Source organism: Drosophila teissieri, chromosome 3L, assembly GCF_016746235.2.
Source record: "Drosophila teissieri strain GT53w chromosome 3L, Prin_Dtei_1.1, whole genome shotgun sequence".
Lineage (NCBI taxonomy): Eukaryota > Metazoa > Arthropoda > Insecta > Diptera > Drosophilidae > Drosophila > Drosophila teissieri.
The window spans coordinates 6165737-6186747 of NC_053031.1; the positions used below are offsets into that span (position 1 = coordinate 6165737).

General features: G+C 40.1%; 3 protein-coding genes across 7 annotated transcripts in view; 2 read left to right on the top strand and 1 right to left on the bottom strand.

Moving 5' to 3' along the window:
- LOC122618209 (contactin-associated protein-like 2) overlaps positions 1-21011 on the top strand; it is a 61242-nt gene that overhangs the window by 37792 nt on the left and 2439 nt on the right. For 3 of the 5 annotated variants that reach the window (XM_043794454.1, XM_043794457.1, XM_043794458.1), the window contains exons 15-20: positions 3626-3826; positions 4469-5092; positions 6498-6679; positions 7033-7362; positions 7499-7802; positions 7920-8068. In XM_043794454.1, coding sequence (XP_043650389.1) covers positions 3626-3826; positions 4469-5092; positions 6498-6679; positions 7033-7362; positions 7499-7802; positions 7920-8068 — 1790 coding nt within the window. Of the gene's footprint in view, positions 1-3625; positions 3827-4468; positions 5093-6497; positions 6680-7032; positions 7363-7498; positions 7803-7919; positions 8069-13048; positions 14291-21011 lie in introns of those variants that run through there. The other 2 variants (XM_043794455.1, XM_043794456.1) reach the window with 2 other exon arrangements.
- Positions 10-2092, bottom strand: LOC122618211 (probable tubulin polyglutamylase TTLL1). The gene has a single exon (XM_043794459.1). The coding sequence runs from the start codon at positions 1607-1609 to the stop codon at positions 146-148; it is 1464 nt and encodes a 487-aa protein (XP_043650394.1). The 5' UTR covers positions 1610-2092; the 3' UTR covers positions 10-145.
- Positions 15869-17491, top strand: LOC122618213. Its single transcript, XM_043794462.1, has one exon. It carries the CDS (start codon positions 16170-16172, stop codon positions 16530-16532), a length of 363 nt encoding a protein of 120 aa, XP_043650397.1. The 5' UTR covers positions 15869-16169; the 3' UTR covers positions 16533-17491.

Sequence of the window (21011 nt, forward strand, 5' to 3'; positions counted from 1 at the left end):
TCCACTAAATACATTTAATAAATTATTTATTTTACTTTTGCTCTCTTTGTATAATTGTATTTACTTCATTAACACAAGACACACATAACCAGTTAATAAATAGCTTTTAAATACCCAACGATTCCCCTCCCCGAAACTACTTTCGTCACTTCCACCGGCTGCCCATCTTAGATGTTTTACTATGGGTGTTGCTGCTGCTGTTTTGGTGTTGCTCATCCTGGGCGGCCAGCTCCTCATCTATGAGCAGTTCAAAGTTGCCCAAGGCATCGGCACTGGGCACCTTGTTCCAGCGCACATCGGGCACTCCATCGGGCGGTAGGACCACGGACAGTATGTTGTCAATCAGCTTGTACTTCAGAATCCTGTCGTTGACTGTAGTCGAAGTTAGTGAGGGCGAGGCATTCACCTCGACAAGCCAAGGTTTCAGGGCATTGTCTATGATGATGTCGTAGCCATAGCACTCGAAACAATGTCTATCACTGGCCATCACAGGGGCCACAGCTCGCAGGGAGTGCACTATGAGCCAGGATATGGCTCCAAACAAGCGATCCGTCACCTCTTTTCCCCGGGTTCCTTCCAGATACAAGGCGAGATTTTGCACTGACCACTTGCCGCCATGTAGGGTATTGTATTCGCCACCATGTTTCTGCACACTCACATTGGTCAGGTGCACGTACATATTATCCAGTTCCGTGACACTCGTATCGTACTTCACAGTGCAAAAACGACAGAATCCCTGCTTGAATAGATAAGCCTTCAGGGGTCTGAACGAAGCCACTAGCACATACAGACGAAGATCGAATTTTTTACCACCAATTAGGAGGGGATTGTCTATATATCTGGATATCACATACGACTCCTTGGCGATCTGTGGGTGAAAAGGACCCTTGGCCTCCCTGGACCACTTTTTCAGTTTGGATAGCTTGTTTATAAGGAATATGCCCGCTCCTTGCGATTTTCCACAGGGTTTCATGATCCAAGTGCTCAGCGGAAACTTGCGATACTCCTCCACGAACATATTATAATCCGCTGGCAGGACGAAAGTCGTGGGCACAAAGTCCAGGTACAGATATCTGGTGCCACTGGAGTTGTTGGATTCCGTTTTCTCCGCCAATGGATTGCCATCCCTTTCGAGGTCCTTGCGATAACGCTTGATGTTCTTGACCAGCAAGTCCTTGCGTGATAATTCATAGTGATTGGGAAAGTGATTGATCATCTGGTTGTCGTGCATTCGATAACCACTGTCCACACTGAATATATTCCGGCAGGTTTGCACGCCGGCCCAATAGAAATGCCAATCGTCATCGCCATTCACCTGATGCCAGCCGCGTTTCTCGAAATTGTTGACCAAAACCGATTTGTCCAGGTCCGTGCAGAAGCCAATTTTCAGCTTATCGTGTCCCTGGGCACCACCACTAACACCACCGCCGCTATTAGCGCCACTATTCGAGGTGCCATTCGTCACCGATTGATTGGCGCCGCCCGCCGTGCGACCGTACATGGCTGTACCGCTTGTGGTCGTTCTTGTACCGCTCGAGCGGACCGTCGGCTGCAGACTGTCGGTCCGCCACGCCTGCGTCCATTGGCTCATGTCCCAAACAACGGCCATGTTGCCAACGCTCCAGCTTATTGAACCAACAAAGCCGAAATTTATTCACAACCCTTTTTGGTTTGCCTTCTTATGGCGTTTTAATGTGGGGCATGGTTGCCAGGCGGCACTCCTTTTGTTTTTCTATATAAATTTATTTACCTTTCTTTTTTGTTTTTCTTTTCCGCTGTGGGAAAGTCGAGAGAGGGGGGCGAAAAAAGCGTTGCACCAAAATTTTCAAATAGTTTAGCAAGTTGAGCTGCAAAAATGCCAAAAATGTTCCCCCTCACAAAATCTGTGCACTGTGTGATGGCCAAATTATGTGCACTTGAATTTTTTCCTGTTTAGTTTTTCAGGGTAAATTTTATCTTTATTTCTATTTTTTTGTTCGTTTTATTCAGCGAACAGTGTGTGTGTTTGAAAGTGGCCGTTAAACTCGGTAGAAAACGGTTGGGAAAAAATAAAACGCCATGCGAATGGATAAAGTTTTGCTCTATGGCATAAAAACAACGAGTTGCTTTGTAGTTTGTTGATATTTGAAAGCGTTCAAAGTTTTTATTTCGCTTTTGCTCACTCAATATGTAAATTGAACGGCATTTCAATGGTAGATAGTGTGCGGAAATTGTTGTTAAACGAGGGAAATGCATATAGAGTTGATTATGATCTGAACGGATTTTTTGTAATCCTGTCTGCATATGGAACTTTTTTGACAAATACAAATTTCAAACAAATCGGAATATGCACGTTGGCTTGTTTACCATTTCTGACATTTAATACAGGCATTTCCAAATGGGATCTACATGCACAAGTACAGCATGATGTTGTTTTTATTTGCCTCAGGGAACTATTAGTTAGATACTTGTAATGATTTTATATATTGCATCTAAAAGTTGAACTTTAATACCAATAGAAATGTAAATGAGTTCAGAAACAGTCATATCATTTTCAGCAGAGATACCATTTCCCAAAGCCCTTCCACTCAACCGCCCCTCAATTACACGAGTTGAAAGCATTTTAGCAACAATATTTCCCTGGCACTGCACTTCAAAAGCCGCTCGTAACTCACCTTGAAATTGAATTTAATGGAAAAGTGCAGTGCATGGAGCTCAACTCGGCAATTGGCAAAAAGGATAAAATCAATCAAATTGTCCGTAACTCAATGCCAGCGATTTGCCAGCAAAATCAATCATAATTACTCTTCGTTGCCCCGAAATATGGGCAAAGCATGGCGCTTCAAAATGTTCAAAATGCATTTTGAAGCAAAATGCGATTACGATTACGATTTCGTCAATACTTTGCAGAGCAGAGTATAACACATACTAAGTACTTTTGTAATTAAATGCGTTAACCAGTCGTCGGATGGCAGCGAACCCAGATAGTGGCATTCTAGCTATCGGATCGCTCTATTCAGTTTAGTTTGGCGAGCTCTGCTGGCCGGCAAACATTTCAATTAGACAAACTTAAACTCGAAATTGATGGGCCTAAACCTCAAACGGCCGGACTGGGTTTGGAAACCGGCTCTGCGTCCGGCAGACCGGCTGAAACCCGAAATGCCATGGCAATGAAGGCTCATTTCCGCACACAAACACACACACAAACAGCAATGCGCGCCAACATAAAGCAATCTGAACCAACAAGTGCACTGGAAATAATAAATAATATAAATAAGAAATAATATTATATAAATAATAAGTAATATAGCGCCACCCCTGATTAGAAAGCAAAGAAGCTTGTACCTACATCTTTTTATTTTATGTGTTTTAATTTTATAATATTTTAAATAGAAAGTGATTATTTATTGTATTTATACAAAGTCTTAAAAATTTGTATATTTTTTATTTCATGCTTAGCATTCAAGACAAGCAGGATATGCATTATTTTCAATATTAATTTATTCATTTCATGCCTAGCATTCAAGTAAACTAAGTTATTCATTATTTCAATATTAGTTTACTCTTGTACTTGTTACATTTTTTTCCCAAGTGCATTCCCCCCCAGCTATAGCCACTCCTTTCATTTGATTTTGTTTATTTGCAGAGGTCCTGTCGCCCCACCGCCCCCCAGCCCCGCCCACCGATTACTTCCAGTTCCACGTGGGCGGCTATGATCCGGCGAATTTGTTGCGGCCCAATGTGGATGCACCGGCCCTCGAAGGCTACATCGGCTGTGTGCGGGGCCTGAAAATCGGAACGCAGTTGATCGACTTGGCGGATATCAATGAAAGGAATATAGCGCCCAGTAAGTAGGCAGTATAAATCAATTTTCACTGAGTGCAATTTTCGTTTGGCCCCAATGCCAGTTGCCAGCTTGGCTATACTGTTTGGTTCCTCCGAATCCGTGATGGTCCTACTCCTGCTGCTCGGATTCTAATTCATAGGCCACCAAATCGACTCCATTCGGCGTCGTCTGCGGTTGTGGTTGCATCTGTGGTTGCTGCCTGGCTAACTTAATATGCATGCAATTTCCGTTAAGTGCTGGGGACTCGGTGCCGCAAAATGCAGAGAGTGAGAGAGAGAGAGATGGCCAACAGAACACAGGCCACTTTGGGGGCCGCACTGAGATTAATGCCAATGCGATAAGATGCAGGCCCACATGGCGTATGATTTATGCGGCCACGTAGCGCGGAAATTGCAACCTGACTTTGATGCTATTACACCCAGCCGCAGTCAATGTAAACACTTTGAGTTAAAATCGCATTCCTTTCAATAAAGTTTCGTTATTGGTAATTGAATGGGTTCGGAATGGAAGTGCAGCAGTTGTGGAGTTGCTTTGATTGAACGAGCTTGGAATGGAAACCACGGGATTGCAATATTATAATATTTTCTAGAATTTCCCCCAGCTTCTTATGCAACTTTTGAAGTAAACTCTTTATTCATCCAGCCCAGGAAGGTGTCCTGCCCAACTGCCAGATCAAGTGTGACGCAGAGCCCTGCAAGAATGGCGGCACCTGCCAGGAGCACTTTGCCGAGCAACTCTCCACCTGCGACTGTGAGCACACCAGTTTTCTGGGCGAGTTCTGTTCGGAGGAGAAGGGAGCCGATTTCAGTGGCGAATCAACGTTGCAGCGCAAATTTGAACTGCTGCCAGGCACAGGTCGCGTTGACTATGTGCGCCTGCAACTGGCCTTCTCGTCCTTCGACCTGAGGCGCGCGAATCGCATAATGCTGCTGATGCAAACGGAGGCGGAGCGCAGCTACTACCTTCTGCTGGCCATCACCTCCGACGGCTACCTGCAGCTGGAGGAGGACCGCGACAATGGACAAACGGTGGGCGCGCGGATCGATCGGAATTTCCTGAACAGCGCCAGGCACTCGGTGTATTACGTGCGGAATGGCACCCAATCGCAGCTCTTCATTGATCGCGAGCAGGTGCCGCTGACCGAGTTCGCCGCACGTGTCCTTACCACCAGCGGCGATGCTGGCTCGAATCGCGTCCAGATCGGTGGCATCAACAGCACGGACTCGCGGTTCGCCGTCTTTAAGAGCTACAGCGGTTGCCTGTCGAGTGAGTGTCGTAAATTTCATGCCCGTCTGCCATTAATTTCTTTTCGGTCTCATCAAGTGACATTCCCCTTCTTCACTCCCTTTACTAAAAAAATTCAAAATAAAGTGCACCGAAAGAATTTAGTATGAGAGTTTCGGAGATTAAAATTCATATCCAAGAATGTCAGCGAAAATTCTAGTGGCTAAACTTCCTTCATGAAGGTGCCTAAAAGAAGAAGAAGTTATATGTTATACATTATATTTTAATTCAGCATTTTTTGATTTTGCTTGAGCTTAAATATGTTATTACAGTGCTCCCTCTGCTTAACTGCTGCACTTTATGAACTCACTGAGCTGAGCTCTTGAAATTCGCTTGGCGGGCGGGGTTAGTGCTCGTTGAGGGGGGGAGGAGAACTGCTTCACATTGTTGACCAAAAAATTAAATTTATTCGCTGCCATAAAAAGTCATTTCCGTGGCCGTGGCGTCGTTGCCATAAATTCTGTCAGTTTTTGCTCTCAAGATTTACAGTGGCTCATATTTAAATTGCTGCTTTGCTGCCACTCCAAAAACCGCAGCACAGTGACCAACACTCGCACTTTGATTAAAATTTCCCCCTTGCCCCCCTCCACCCACCGCCCATAAAGCAGCTGCTCAGCCAGCCACGCCCACACCACATGTGGGCGGCCGTAAAACTTCCTTGATCACTCCATTTAAGTGGCATCGAAGTAGAGTGTGATAGTTCTGGTTATAAGCACAGAACATTAAGTTCAGCGAATAAAGAGGAAAAATCAAGAAGAGCTACATAAATTAAGCCAAATTTTTTTAATAAATTTACAATACCAGGCGCTTTAAAAAGTGCTACAAACAGTATTATAGACCCAATAAACATGTTCTTTTCTCTGTGCCTACTTTATAGCACTTTAACTAATGATTTCAAAGTTTTACAAAAGCGTTCAGACATATCCTGTGAATAAGCACATTAGCACAAAAGAGAAAGTTATACAATTTGGTCTAATCAAAAGCTAAGCTTAATTATAATCTGAGCCCACTGGAAATGCCATTAATTTGCCAATATAGATGGCCACTCCCCACGAAAAGCACACACACACACAATCAAAGGGCATCGGCATTTGCCGATGGGCATTAAAAATGTTATTGCTAATTTCGGGACGGGCATAAAACACGCACGAACGACTTGCCACGGGTCCTTGAAACAGGACCAAAGTCAGTGGGGCCCAACCCACCGCCGAGTGAGTCAAGATGGCAAACGTAATTCCAATTTCCACTCACTCGCCATCCCATCCACACACATTTGCATTTCAATTTGAATTAATGACCAATACTAATGAAAATTTCGATGCCCCCCTCCGCTGCCGCCGAAAACCACCGCAAATTGGGTAAACCAAACGCCACCCCCCCCTGGCAGACATCTATATACAGGTGAACGGGCATATTATGAAGCCACTCGAGGAGTACATGCTATTCACAAAGTCCGGTGCCGACAACATAACCGTCATCAATCCGCAGGGCGTGCGGAGCGCCCAGTGCAACGCCAAGTTCGATGTGAGCGAGCAGCCCACCCAGGAGCCCATGGTTAATGTCAGCATGGTAAGTAGACACTGGAAGAAAATTGGGCATACATGGGGAAAATATAGGCTAACTTATAGGGATATAGTAGATCCATTGAGATCTAAGCCAGCTTCATTTTATGGGCGTTTACTAACTTAGTACCAAATTGAAGTATCAAGCTTCAAGTGAGCTGTTGCAGTGATAACTGTGATAACTACACTGATAAAAATACTTCTTATTTACAATTGAAAACAACTTGTACCCCATTTCTGTCACTGCAATGAGCGACTGCCTGCTAGGCGCTCCGAGAATCGGATTATCCGAGGCAGCCAGGCGACAAATTGTGCTAATGAATGCCCTCTACCTGCACACTTGTGCACCACCCACCACAGATTCCCGAGCCGTGGGTGGAGGAGCCGCCAGCCCGCGTCCCCTACATACCGAGATTCGTGTATGACGAGAACAAGCAGGAGGACTCCACGCAGGTCGTCTTCCTCACGCTGACCAGTGTGTTTGTCATTATCGTGATCTGTTGCCTGCTGGAGGTGTATCGCAGCCACTTGGCCTACAAGAAGCGCATCGAGCGCGAGACGGACGAGGACATCATCTGGTCCAAGGAGCAGGCAACCAAGATGCACGAGTCGCCAGGTGTTAAGGCCGGCCTCCTGGGTGGCGTTACTGCCGGATCGGGCAATGGCCTGCCCCCGTATACCTACAAGGCGGTAAGTGATGGCTTGAGCAGACAATAATGCTGCATTAACTTACTTAAAGGACACTGTGAACAGTTATACTTGTAATTATCTTATTAATATCTCTCTTATATTTATATTTAATATGTATTTGTTGTGTAAATCGCAGTTGCCGCAGGAGGACAAGAAGCCGGGCAACGGCGCCCCCTTGGTGGGCATTTTGAAGAACGGCAGTGCCACGCCCTCGCAGCCTGGCACGCCCACCGCGCTGTCCAAAAACGGAGACATCGCCTCGCGCATCGAAGAGGAGGAAGAGGAGGAGGAGGAGGCACCCGTGCAGAACGCCGCGGAAAAAAGCGGCGAGAATGAGGAGCCTCCGAAGGACACAGACGCCAGCGAAATGCGGGAGTCGCAGGCTCAGCCACCTGAACAGCCGCCGAAGGACACCACCGATGCCGCCGCCCCAGCAAGTGGTACGTACATAAAAGTGTCTCAAAATTATGAAAGTAAATTGATCGTTTGTCATTAGAATAGTCATAAATTAACTAACTCTAAGCTAACTCGTTTTTCCGTTGTTTTTTCCTGTTCAGCTTCCAAGGAGCCGGAGCCGCAGGCGGAGCCTTCGGAGGCATCATCTCATTTAAGCTCGGCACCGAACGGACAGTTCACCCCATTGGAGCAGGTGGCTGGCGGGGATGACGGGCAGGTGCAGGTGCAGGTGGAGGTGCCAAGTCTACCGGTAAGCAGAGGACCCCAACACACAGTAAACCTTATCAGAATGGCGCCCATAGCCACAATCAGCGAGACCAATTTGCATGGATTGGGCTGAGGGGCGCGGCCTTGGCATTGGCATGTAAATAACACCCCCCGAACCACCCACTCATCCAAAAACATCGCATGAACACACACACACACGCACACACATCATAAGTCGAATGGAAGAGCTTTCCATTACATAATGCAAGCGAATAAATGGCCTGCAAATACATAGGCAAACAGCTGTAAGGCATGAAAGTGCATCATTTACTATTGCATCGCAAGGACATCCCCGAAGACGAGCACACACACACACACATGTGTGCACTAATATTTGGACAATCCATGGGGACATTAGCAGTCAGGTTGGATAAACAAATGCTGTAATGTCAAGTACAATCAGGGGTACACACGAGCGGGTAGCCACTGTAATTGCAGCTCAAGGGGATTTACGAGGAGCAAAGCGAGTACTACTCATAAGGAAATAATTCCAGGACTTCTTTTGAACATTTATTTATTTCTTTTTTTTTGCTTGTTATTATAAATGTTGTTTTGTACCTTAGATATACCATTCTTATTATTTTTTATGTTAATACATGTTCGACAAATTAATCTTGTAAATCAATTTTAATCTAGCGACTCGCATTTTACATTTACTAACTAGCTTCGCAGCTACACAATATATGTAAAAAAGATATAAATACTGTTTTATTTGTTAAAAATTTAAGTTAAGCTCATAGGGATATACAAACACAAAGCCAAATACGTTTTTTTGTTCACAATATCCTCTTTTAATAATTATTTTTTAATAATAATTTTTCATTTTTAATGTTCATTGGCTAATTAAAATCTATTGAATTGAATTCACGACTAAATAAACCTTTATCCTTTGGAATTTTTGATTTAGGAAAATAATTTCAGTTGTCACAAAGAGTCGTTTGCATGATAAATAAATAATCATAGCTCGCACAAATCCAATAATCATGATGGTTGTTATTAGAATAAGAAATCCTTCTTAGCTGTAACCTATATATAAAAAGATTCTAAGTGACATTTGTTTGCTGTGCATGTGTATGTATTTGCCTAGCGGCCATTATCAACTTGGGAAAATGTTCCGTTTAATTAAATTGCATTTAATTGAATTTAACTAAATAAACAAAACATGTGAAAATATTTCCCCCACGCTGTCGCTGTGCATATTTGAATAGCGACAAACAGTTTCCGATGTATTTTAAAAATATTTAATCACAATATAATGGTAGAACACACACCATTGCGTGTGCGCCTATGTGATTTTGTGCGTGTCGTTTTAATTGTTGATATTGAATGTGCTTATGGTGTGACTGTTTAATTAAATTTAACACAAACCAAGCGAGCACAAAAAAGAGTGCGCCGAACAAAGGGGGAAAACTATTGACAATTGGCTTAACGCGACGAAATTGGCCAGGCCAATAGACATTGGTCCGATCGAGACAATTCAATTATTTCTCAATTATTGCATAAGCCGATTAACTGCACTATCAAGTTGAATGCATTAATGCCAGCGAAGGTGACCGCCGAAGTCGAGCCCCAAAAAATATGCTATGGTTTTTGCGTGGCTATTGGTTATTTCCGGTCATGTGACCATGAATTAAATTTTCATAAATGAATTACGATTGAATTTCCTCAGCGTTAAATATGAATAAATATATAAATTGTCAATATATTTATATTAATTGCATATCAAATATCTTAACAGCTCACAGGTATTCACGTTCTTAAAGGATTTAAAGGGAGTTGTTTGAGTACCAGAGACTTGAGATATTCTTAAAACTGACCCCACTTTATTTAATTAATTTCCATTTCAATGAAAACGCTTTCAAACTTTTCAAGTTTAACGATAAAACCCATTCTTTTCGAGCATTTAATGTGTGTAGGAATGGCCCTTGAATGTTCGTTACTTGATAGTTTTTACATCTCTTTGAAAGTTTTCGATTTCTGTGTGTGTGGTTTTTCATGTCTTCTCCTCGCCCGTTTTCTTTGTATATTGGCCAATTCTTTTCCCTTTGTTAGCCGGGGCAAAAAAGGAAAACCCTTCGCCTGGCTGTGTGTTGTGGCCAGGACAATTTCTTAAGCGGCATCAATGCAATTTCTTGCCAGCGGCAGTGTGCTTCCCCTTTGGTTTTTGCAACCCAGCCAATTGTCTAAAATGTTATTTAATAGAAAAAGTGCTCTGCACAGCACAAAAGTTCGAATACCTCTACGTACAAAATGAAATGTAGCTGCATTTTGGGGGTGGTGGGTGGTGCAAGTGCCCCATGATGCTTTGTGAAAAGACGTTTGTTAAATGAGTATGCGTTGAAGAAAAACCCGAGGGAATCCCTGCTTGGAAAATCATGCTTTTTACCAATGAACTTTGGACCCCAGAAATAACAATTGTTGCAGGCCCGCAATTTATGGCAGCATGATGGGGATGCGGATGGGGAAAGTGGGGCTTCTTGCTTATCAAGTGCCTGTCCATGATTTATATAGATTGTATATGCATGGCGGTGACCAGAAACTCTTTTGGGCAAAAAGAAAACCTTAAGACAAAACCTTCAACTAAGCAACAAACGCAGCAAGAACTTTCAAGTTTTCCATCGACTTTTCGGCACGCCCAAAAACAAAGTTTCACCGAAGTTCGAACTCCCTTTTCCGTTGCCCCTGGTTTTGCAAGAGGCTTCTCGATGAGGAAATTGGAAAAGCAAAATATTGAACTTATTGGCTTTCATGTAGTTTTAGCTGCAAAAGTGTCTATCGAGGGGGCTGCATGTTACTTTTGAGCTTACTTAGCGTGTACTTTGTCTGAGCTTAAGCTGCAGTCAAATTGAATTTTTCCCGGCACTTTCCCGGAAACAATCGCTGCACATTCAAATCGGGCTATGAATTTTCCTACGATTTTCCCGCTTTATTTTCCCATGGCGTCTTTTCGGGTGACACCCGAAAAAATGGCGAAACTTGTGCAAAGCGCAAAGTGCGTGCGGCATTGTCTGCCACCCAAGGCGACCCACATTTTGCCGCCACGTTTCCGCGCCGCTTTCCACTTTCCACATTTCCACTTGACTTGCGGCGTCTACGCGAGCCTGATTGCAAAGCAACCGAAATTGAAGCGCACTCAAAACTTTTTTCCTGCCTCAAAATCAAAAAGTTTCGCTTCGCAAAAGGAGTGAGTGTTGGCTATCTGCTCCTTGAAGGGGTTAATACAGTGGGCCATCGCTAGGGCGTTTCTTATCTTAAAAGCGGCTTCATGGAATAATTACTTTGACATCAAAAAGTTTATTTCATTAATTACGCCTTTTTACTTGATTTCCTTCGAAATATAATTTATGACAGGCCTGCTTTTTGCCAACAACTTTTGCTGTGGCTTCATAATTTATTCACCAGCAATTAGAAAAATTGAATAATTAATAATTAAATTAAAGCAATAACTTTTTTTTCTGTAGCTAATCATAAATTATGTTTCATTGGATTTTTTTACAATTTTAAATTGGTAATGAACGCAGTTAGCAAATATGAATTAATAAATCAAGTATCCACTTATTGAATTAATATATTTATCTATTAATTTATCAAAATGCATATGATAATATTGAATAAATTATTAATCATACACTTTTTTTATTACCTAATATTGAAATTCCTTAGATGTTTCTTGAGTAGGCTTCACTGTAGTGGAAATCGAAGCTCAAGCTGCATCCTTTGTTTAAGCAAACCCAAAAAGTGCAAGTGCCTCAGCTGGTGGATGTGGCTCATGCTCCTCGTGCTGATTCCACTGAGGTTGCTCCTGTCATGCATGCCAAGTTTTCTTTTTATTCAAAAATGTTTGTGGGCGTCTTTGCGCTTTTCTTTCATCTTGCGTTGCAGCCGCTGCCGCTTTCCTTGCCCCGTTTCTTGTACGCTTTTCCAGATTTTCCAGCTTTCCCACCCCTTTGCTCTGCTGTTCCGCTGTTCATTTTGGCCTGCCGCAAACGCATCACGCACTTAACTTTGCCAGCTACCACAATGCTGCGGTGAAACTCATTACAAGCTTAGAATGCAAAAACGAGCCCCAAGCCCCCACAAAATGCAGTAGCAGCAGCAGCCGGAAAAGCAAAGAAAAGCAAAGGCAAAGGCAACAAAGTGTTCGACATGCCCAAAAAGCACCCACATGGTGGGGCCATCACACAGATTTTGTCTTGTTTGCTCAAGTTTCATATAAATCTTAATGAAGGCAAAGAAGTCAAACTAAGCCACTGATGTGTAAATTAAAGCACAGACCACAATTTCATAAATAAATGGGAAAAAGTCGGTGATTAGAGATGGTCAGCGGTCTGAAGGCAATTAATTTAGAAGCAGGGTAAATATTTTTGTTGATTTATATATTTGATTAAATGTTTGGAATTTTTTAACAGTCGATTGAAGTGTAATTTCGCAGCAATTCAAATTGTATTGACTCAGTATGCAGCATATTCTTTAGCCTTGAATGCTTTCACTCTGATTTTCAAGCACTGAACAATGACTTTAAAAACGAACAACAGAGGTAAAATACAATGAGCTTGGCTTTTTTTTTTGGGGCTCCGACTCGAATTTCACTCTTGAATGCGTCTATAATTCTGGTAATATTTTTCCCTACCTTGTCTGCAAATGGAAATGAAAAATAGTGAATATCAATTGATTGCTCTAGCATCAAATATGCAAATATCGCCTAACTAACAAGTGAGCTTTACGAATTTTTTTCGCGCATGTTAATTAACAAATAAAAGTCGAATAAAAACCCAGCATGAATGCACTCGTATGGCAACGAATGGAATGAACAAAACTAATCACAGCGTATAATTTAAGAGGAATGTATCTTTTAAGCCACAAGCTGCATGCGAAGTATTAAAACAAAAAAATACCAACCGGCGATGGGAGACGAAAAAGTTTTTAATAAAAAGCAATACGAAACATTTGTGCACTTTGACAGCAGCAACATGAAATGCAAAAGCAGCTGCCGCCGCAACGACAACTGTCTCAAAAAGGAGTTGGACCTCAGCAGCAGTCGAGTTCCAAGCGGCGAAAGCCAGGAGGAAGTGGTGGAGCCGGAGGAGCTGGTGGAGGAACCTCTGTAGTTGGACCGGCAACAGTGCGGCGACAAGTTTCTTGGGGGCCGCCAATCGTGGCCGAAACGGATGTGGATTTGGCCCACAGCAGCGGCAACAGCAACGGCAACAGCAACAGCAACGGCAATGGAAATCGCAAAGCGGGCGGCAAACAAAATGGATACCATGGCGTCAATAGACGGGCCACCACCACCAGGAATTGAAGCTTGGAAACTGTCCAGCAACTGCAAAAATGTATCCTGAAAATATGTATAAAAGCATAAATATTTAGGCGAATTGATGGCAAGAAAACAAAACAGGGCCAAAACCAACAAGGCACAAAGGCAGCAGGAGAAACAAAAGCAATTTGTATAAATAAAAGCGAGTCAAAAGTGCGACAGAGACAAAGGCAAAACAAATAACATAAATTGAAAAGAGGCAAGTCCTTGGATTGCCGTGTATAAAGAAAACTGTCTGCCCATCGACTTGAATATTCCTCAAAAAATACAGAATGGCAAGAACTTTTTTGCATCAAATGTTGTCGCATCTCAATTCAAAGCTGGCAAAGAATTTAAGACTTTCACTTAAATACATTTGTGCAACGACAAAAGGATTTCATTCCATATAAAACCAAACTATTCCCAGCACTAGTGAGATATGTATATGTATGCTTCATTCCATCTGAAAGTTCCCAGTTCCAAGAACATAAAATAAAAGTTAGGCACGCTTTGGAATTTTTTATAATTGTAAAGATGTTTATTTGCTTAGGAGTAACGACGTATTTTTGTGTAGTTAAAATAAAGCGCACACTTAGCAATAACCTCTTCAAACTCATAAACTTACATGTAAATTGATACCTTTTAGAGTTAAGCACAAAATTGCCTTTGTTGCAACGGCAAAGTTGCCTCCATTATGTTTTAAGAAGTGCACAACTTTTAGTTTCGGTTTTTGTAAATTCCATTCTGTACTGTGTGATATACGAATGTAATAAAAGTTCTTCTCGGCCAGGCAGGAAATGAGAACACAACTTTAACTTATTTTCATATTAAATGATGAGAAATTACGCAGAATAACTCGCCCATACATCAATTCATTTAAATGCGTTTATTAAAAAACTTTCGCACAGCAAAAGTGCTGACAGCGACAACAAAAAGGAGGGCTGCGCCGAGATTGATACAACAACAAGGAGCCATGGAGTCGGAAAAGATGGAAAAAGTGAAGCTCAAATAATGGCACTTCAATATGTGGACGGAAAAGCAGGGGGAAACCGAGGGAAAATAGTGGATGTTACGGGGGGAGAAGGGGAGATTTCATGGGGGGCGGTTACCAACAGCTTGTTAGTGGCTTTGTTGGTCAGTACTTTTAACTAATGTGTTTTGTGCGACCATAGAAAATCTCAAGTACTCATAGACGCTCAGACACACACATGCACCGGCTCCCTCGTATGATCTACTTAAAGTGTGCACTGCGAGAAAAGCGGGTATCACTTGAAAAAAGTGAAATTATGGTAATAATACTAAATCAAAAATTTGGATAGTTTAAAGCCTGAACTTTCATCTACATAGTACGTTATCCACACTTTTCTTGACTACAACTCTTCAGAAAGTTATCTAAATTGCTAACCCTTATTTTTCTGAGTGCACAACCGCAAAGGGTGTTTGTGTGGAAAAGGGGAGCTTATGTAGCCAGACTGGGGCTCCTTCAGTTTCGGCTCCTGACTGCATAAAATAACCGCATAAAATGTCGTTAAGTATAACGAAATTGAGTCTGCACATAAATTCAGATTATGAGATTAAAATGTTGTGATTTTCGCACATAGAAACCAGTCTGGGATGGCCAGTAAACCCTTTTTTTTTTGCGATGATGGAACCCGAAAAATGAGCTCCAAATATTTTCTGTGGAAAATGCGATGGAATAAGCAGTAGCTGCCCCATCAAAAGTGGCAACAACATCAACAGCAGGCAAGTCAATGTAATGAGTTTATATCGCCCTTTTGGCCCGAAGCATAAATTTATGAAAAAGCAACATTGCGCAGGCACAGTGGAATAAATCTGATGCCATTATCTAAATCGGATAGCAGATGTGCGGAGATAATCTGATTTAAAAAAAAATTATGCAAAGTATAAAAATTCTATGCCACTTTCAAAGAAGTAACGTGTTTTATAACATTGAATGGCTGAACGGCCGAGAATTAAATATTTTTGTTATATTACAAATGTAATAAAACCAGTTTGAATATATCAAAAATATTATTTCAAAAAACCAACTAATGCTGAAGAACTATTTTGTTCGAATAAACGCGATTCCGCTCCACTGTTCGCCTGATGAATAATAAAGAAGTTGCGGTTCTGGCCGGCGATCAAAGTCAAATATTTGGTTTGGATGTTTACAAATTGGGTCAGCTGGTCATTTGGCCTGTCCTCCAGCCACACAGCTCCCACTTCAAAATGCCCCCTGGTCGCCACTGGTTTTCACCCCCTTCGCTGTGAATTTTCCAGAAATAAAGGCCGTGGATCTCAGCTGTCGCTTCATTATGACGCTAATTGCCAGGACATGCCGGCCAAAGGATTAGCAACACGTAAACTGTACAGCATGGCATTCGATGAGACCGCAAAAACCAGGACGAGAAAGGACATGCGAGAACTCCATGAACGGTCTTTCGACTCATAAACACTTTAGTTTGTCTTAATCCGGTTATATATCCGGATTAGCGACCATGAGTGCGACGAAGGTGTATTTTTTTCGCTATTCGCGAGAACTTTACGACACTTTTTAGGTAATGAATGGGATTACATTTTTTTAATCCACCACCACCCGTCGGCTGTAAAAAAATTAGCGGCAAAAAAGCAGTGCATTCAGGTCAGTTTTTGGTCTGGAAAACCGATTGACCTGCGGCCACGGGTCTCATGAATGGGCAGGTCAGAAAAAGGTAAAAAGATTGCATATAAATTAAGCCAGCCACTCTGATGCAACCAGCAAACGGAGTCAAGTAACCGCACAGTCAAGATGCGTTTCATCCAGCAAAACAAGCAAGTTAAAGATAACTCCAAAGAGAATCCCTCCCAGAACTCAATGGAATCACCACCAAAGTCACCCACCGCCGCATATGCAATGTTCATGCACCGCGAAGAGTTGAGGAGGAGGAAAATCCAAGTCTCTCGGGTTTCAGCCACCAAAATTCACCTGACCAGCGAACTAATCGCTCGAACCAAGCAGAATATACGGCAGTGCAGCTTCGAGGATCTGGAGATTCTGGCCAGAGAGACGCTCTTCAAGAAGAATCTGCAAAGGCATCTCTACTATCGACGCATGCACATCCATCAACTGATGCTGAGCAAAAAGAAGCAGCAGGCCAAGGAAAAGAAGTGAAGAGATAAATTTAAGATAAAGATAAGTTATTTAGTATGGTAACAGCAAAAGTGATTTTTACATGCATAAATATTATAAACCTAAATTAAGAACAATAAAACACCTAAAAATTACAAAAACTGGAATAGTCGATAAAGGGAGAAATGGGAAAACATTTTCCTTCTAAGAAACTTTTTAACAATGCCACCGAACCTCCTTTAAGTTCATAAATAGTCCTTTCCACTTTAAGTAAACGACCTCACCCATTACAATCAAGAATATCTGAGATGCGGTCGAAAAGATATGGCTTAACCCAAACTAAAAACTTAAATTAAACTTCAGTCATTTGTAAAAGCCAATGTGAAGGGACAAATGCCCCTCACATTCACTTCTTATCTTTGCCCCGGCAAAAGTGCAATTTTCCATTTAAATATTTGATTATGTATACGTATACGTATCAGTATACGTATAAGTATTCCCCAGTCGTAATTGTCAGAGAGCAAAGTGTCGGCGTCGACCTGCACTTGTAATGGGTGTAAAAACAAATTTGCACATGATTACCAAAAAACCCGGTTGGCAAAACTGCGAACATTTAATACAACTCAAACAAAATGGGGGGCGTTGCATAAATTTGCACAGGCCAAGGGGGGGGTGTAGAAAAATTCTTGCCTTTTTAGACTACATAAATTTTAATTAAATGTCACTCATACGCCATGTACGCCAAGCACAATGTTGAGCCATCGTGTATTTGCCCGCGTGTGTGTGTCTGTGTGCGTGCAACGGAGTGGCGTTGGTGCGATAGTGTGAGTGCTGTGTCTGTGAGTGGTGCGACAAATGAATGCACATGAAAGTGGCGCACGAATTACACTTTATTGAACAGCAGCAGCACCATCAGCAGCAGGAGCCAGGATGGGGAGCCACGGACCAAGGACGGAGGACAATGGCGACGAGAGTGGAGCTCATCTAAAGCGAAGCGTAAAACAAAGCAGGACACCAAGGAGTCCAAACGGTTGCCGCCGCTCCGCAGCTGTGCATTTTTCGCAATTTTCCACAAATTTATTTTATGGATACTGCCAAATAGTTGCACAAAATTAAACTCATTTTTATATTCCTTAAATTTTGACGGCTTAAATATACATCTTTAAAGGTATTTTAAAAATTCTTAAAAATATAAATACAGTGCATTTAAAAAGCTCTTTATAACAATAAATGAATATGAATATAAAACTTTGAATATTTTGATAATGAATTTTCCATTTTACTTAACGCTTAGTTTGTAAATAGCGAAGTTATTCTTTTAAACTTTCCACGTTATGTATGCAACTAAAATTCATTAAAATTATTTGGTAATATTCAGTACAGCCTAGTTTTAACTTCAGAAAAAGGAAATGCTCAAATTTTCCTATTTTTTGGCAGCTAGCTCTAATTATTACTTTTTTGCCAACTTTTTGTGTATCTAGCAGTTTGTTTGTTTCCATTGGATTCCAGTGGCGAATCTGCGGCGTTTCCTTTTTCGTGCATTTTCATTAAACTTTCACAGCATGCATTATTCATGTTCTACAACAATCGCCATGGTCCAGCAGCAGAACATTGGGGAAATAGAAAAAAAGTCCACTTCGCAGTTCACAGTGCCTAATGAGAAGCCATCAAGAGCAGCATCATCTTTAATTTTTTTAATTAATTTTTTTTGGTAAACACAGTTTGATTGGGAATTTAATTACAAATTCAACGATATATGACATTCCATATTTGGACAGATATTTTCAATGCTCTGATAAAAAAACTAATATTTAAATCGCAAAAAAAATCAGAAAATCAATTTTTGGACAAAATCCAAAAATCATCATCAAAGATTGAAAAAAATTTGAAAAAAAAAAAAAATTTTGTTAAACACAGTTTGATTGGGAATTTAATTACGAATTCAACGAGATATCACATTCCATATTTGGACCAATATTTCGAATGTTTTGATCAAAATACTAATATTTAAATCGCAAAAAAAAACAGAAAATCAATTTTCGACCAAAATCCAAAATTCATCATCAAAAATTGAAAAAAATTTGAAAAAAAAATCCATTTTTTTGGTAAACACAGTTCGATTGGAAATTTAATTACGAATTCAACGAGATATGACATTCCATATTTGGGCCAGTTTTTCGAATGTTCTGATCAAAATACTGATATTTAAATCGCAAAAAAACAGAAAATCAATTTTCGACCAAAATCCAAAAATCATGATCAAAAATTGAAAAAAAATTTGAAAAAAAAATCAATTTTTTTGGTAAACACAGTTCGATTGGAAATTTAATTACGAATTCAACGAGATATGACATTCCATATTTGGGCCAGTTTTTCGAATGTTCTGATCAAAATACTGATATTTAAATCGCAAAAAAACAGAAAATCAATTTTCGACCAAAATCCAAAAATCATGATCAAAAATTGAAAAAAATTTGAAAAAAAAATCAATTTTTTTGGTAAACACAGTTCGATTGGAAATTTAATTACGAATGCAAAGAGATATGACATTCCATATTTGGGCCAGTTTTTCGAATGTTCTGATCAAAATACTGATATTTAAATCGCAAAAAAACAGAAAATCAATTTTCGACCAAAATCCAAAAATCATCATCAAAAACTGAAAAAAATTTGAAAAAAAATTTAATTTTTTTGGTAAACACAGTTTGATTGGGAATTTAATTACGAATTCAACGAGATATCACATTCCATATTTGGACCAATATTTCGAATGTTTTGATCAAAATACTAATATTTAAATCGCAAAAAAAAACAGAAAATCAATTTTCGACCAAAATCCAAAAATCATCATCAAAAATTGGAAAAAATTTTATGAAAAACTTAATTTTTTTGGTAAACACAGTTTGATTGGAAATTTAATTACGAATTCAACGAGATATGACATTCCATAATTGGCCAGTTTTTCGAATGTTCTGATCAAAATACTGATATTTAAATCGCAAAAAAACAGAAAATCAATTTTCGACTGAAATCCAAAAATCATGATCAAAAATTGAAAAAAATTTAAAAAAAAAATTAATTTTTTTGGTAAACACAGTTCGATTGGAAATTTAATTACGAATTCAACGAGATATGACATTCCATGATTGGGCCAGTTTTTCGAATGTTCTGATCAAAATACTGATATTTAAATCGCAAAAAAACAGAAAATCAATTTTCGACCAAAATCCAAAAATCATGATCAAAAATTGAAAAAAATTTGAAAAAAAAATTAATTTTTTTGGTAAACACAGTTCGATTGGAAATTTAATTACGAATTCAACGAGATATGACATTCCATAATTGGGCCAGTTTTTCGAATGTTCTGATCAAAATACTGATATTTAAATCGCAAAAAAACAGAAAATCAATTTTCGACCAAAATCCAAAAATCATGATCAAAAATTGAAAAAAATTTGAAAAAAAAATTAATTTTTTTGGTAAACACAGTTCGATTGGAAATTTAATTACGAATTCAACGAGATATGACATTCCATAATTGGGCCAGTTTTTCGAATGTTCTGATCAAAATACTGATATTTAAATCGCAAAAAAACAGAAAATCAATTTTCGACCAAAATCCAAAAATCATCATCAAAAATTGGAAAAAATTTAATTTTTTTGGTAAACACAGTTTGATGGGAAATTTAATTACGAATTTAACGAGATATAACACAGTTCGATTGGAAATATCTAGAATGTTCTGATCAAAATACTGATATTTAAATCGCAAAAACTTTTACAATAATTTCAACATATGCGCCGGGCTTTCTTGACAAATTAACTCAAGTGCGCAATGAAGTGTTTATTGCGCTGGAAAAACTTTTCTTTGCGGCCATGCTGAGCTCAAGGCGTGGTCACGAAAAAATCAGGATATACGCAAGGATATACCCATGTTTGCATACTTTTTTCCACCAATTGAATGGCTAGAGATGACATTCTTCATTAATAAAAAGCTAAAACACAAATATTATAAATATAATTAAAGACTTAAGAAACTGAAAATATATAAAGTGAACTAATATTTTCTTTTCTTTGTAAACCAAATACTTAATATCCAATTTGTACATTTATAACTCGAATTAACATAGTTACAAATTAAAATTGTTCATAAAGTAGCTATAATGCCACCACTGAAATCACTGGCTGAACGTAATCGTCATGGTGGCTTAAAGCAATTTGTTATTAATTTCCGCGTTGAAAAGTTGGAAAAAAAAAGCAAACTTTTTCTTTCCTTTGTTTCGGCTGTTCGCTTTTCCCTATATTTTCCCCAGCTTTCCATCTCTTTTCCACTGCCCCAGTGTCTCAATGCCACTTGGCATTCATTTAATGCGAAAAGTTATTGTCGTTTTTCGTTGTTGTTGTTGGCGCTTGTGTGTTGCCACATTAAAACATGGCCCATAATGGTTAACAAGGCATTTGCTTGTTGACCATCGACCAAATGACCGGCAGAACTTGTGCTTACATTGTTCAACATGTGTA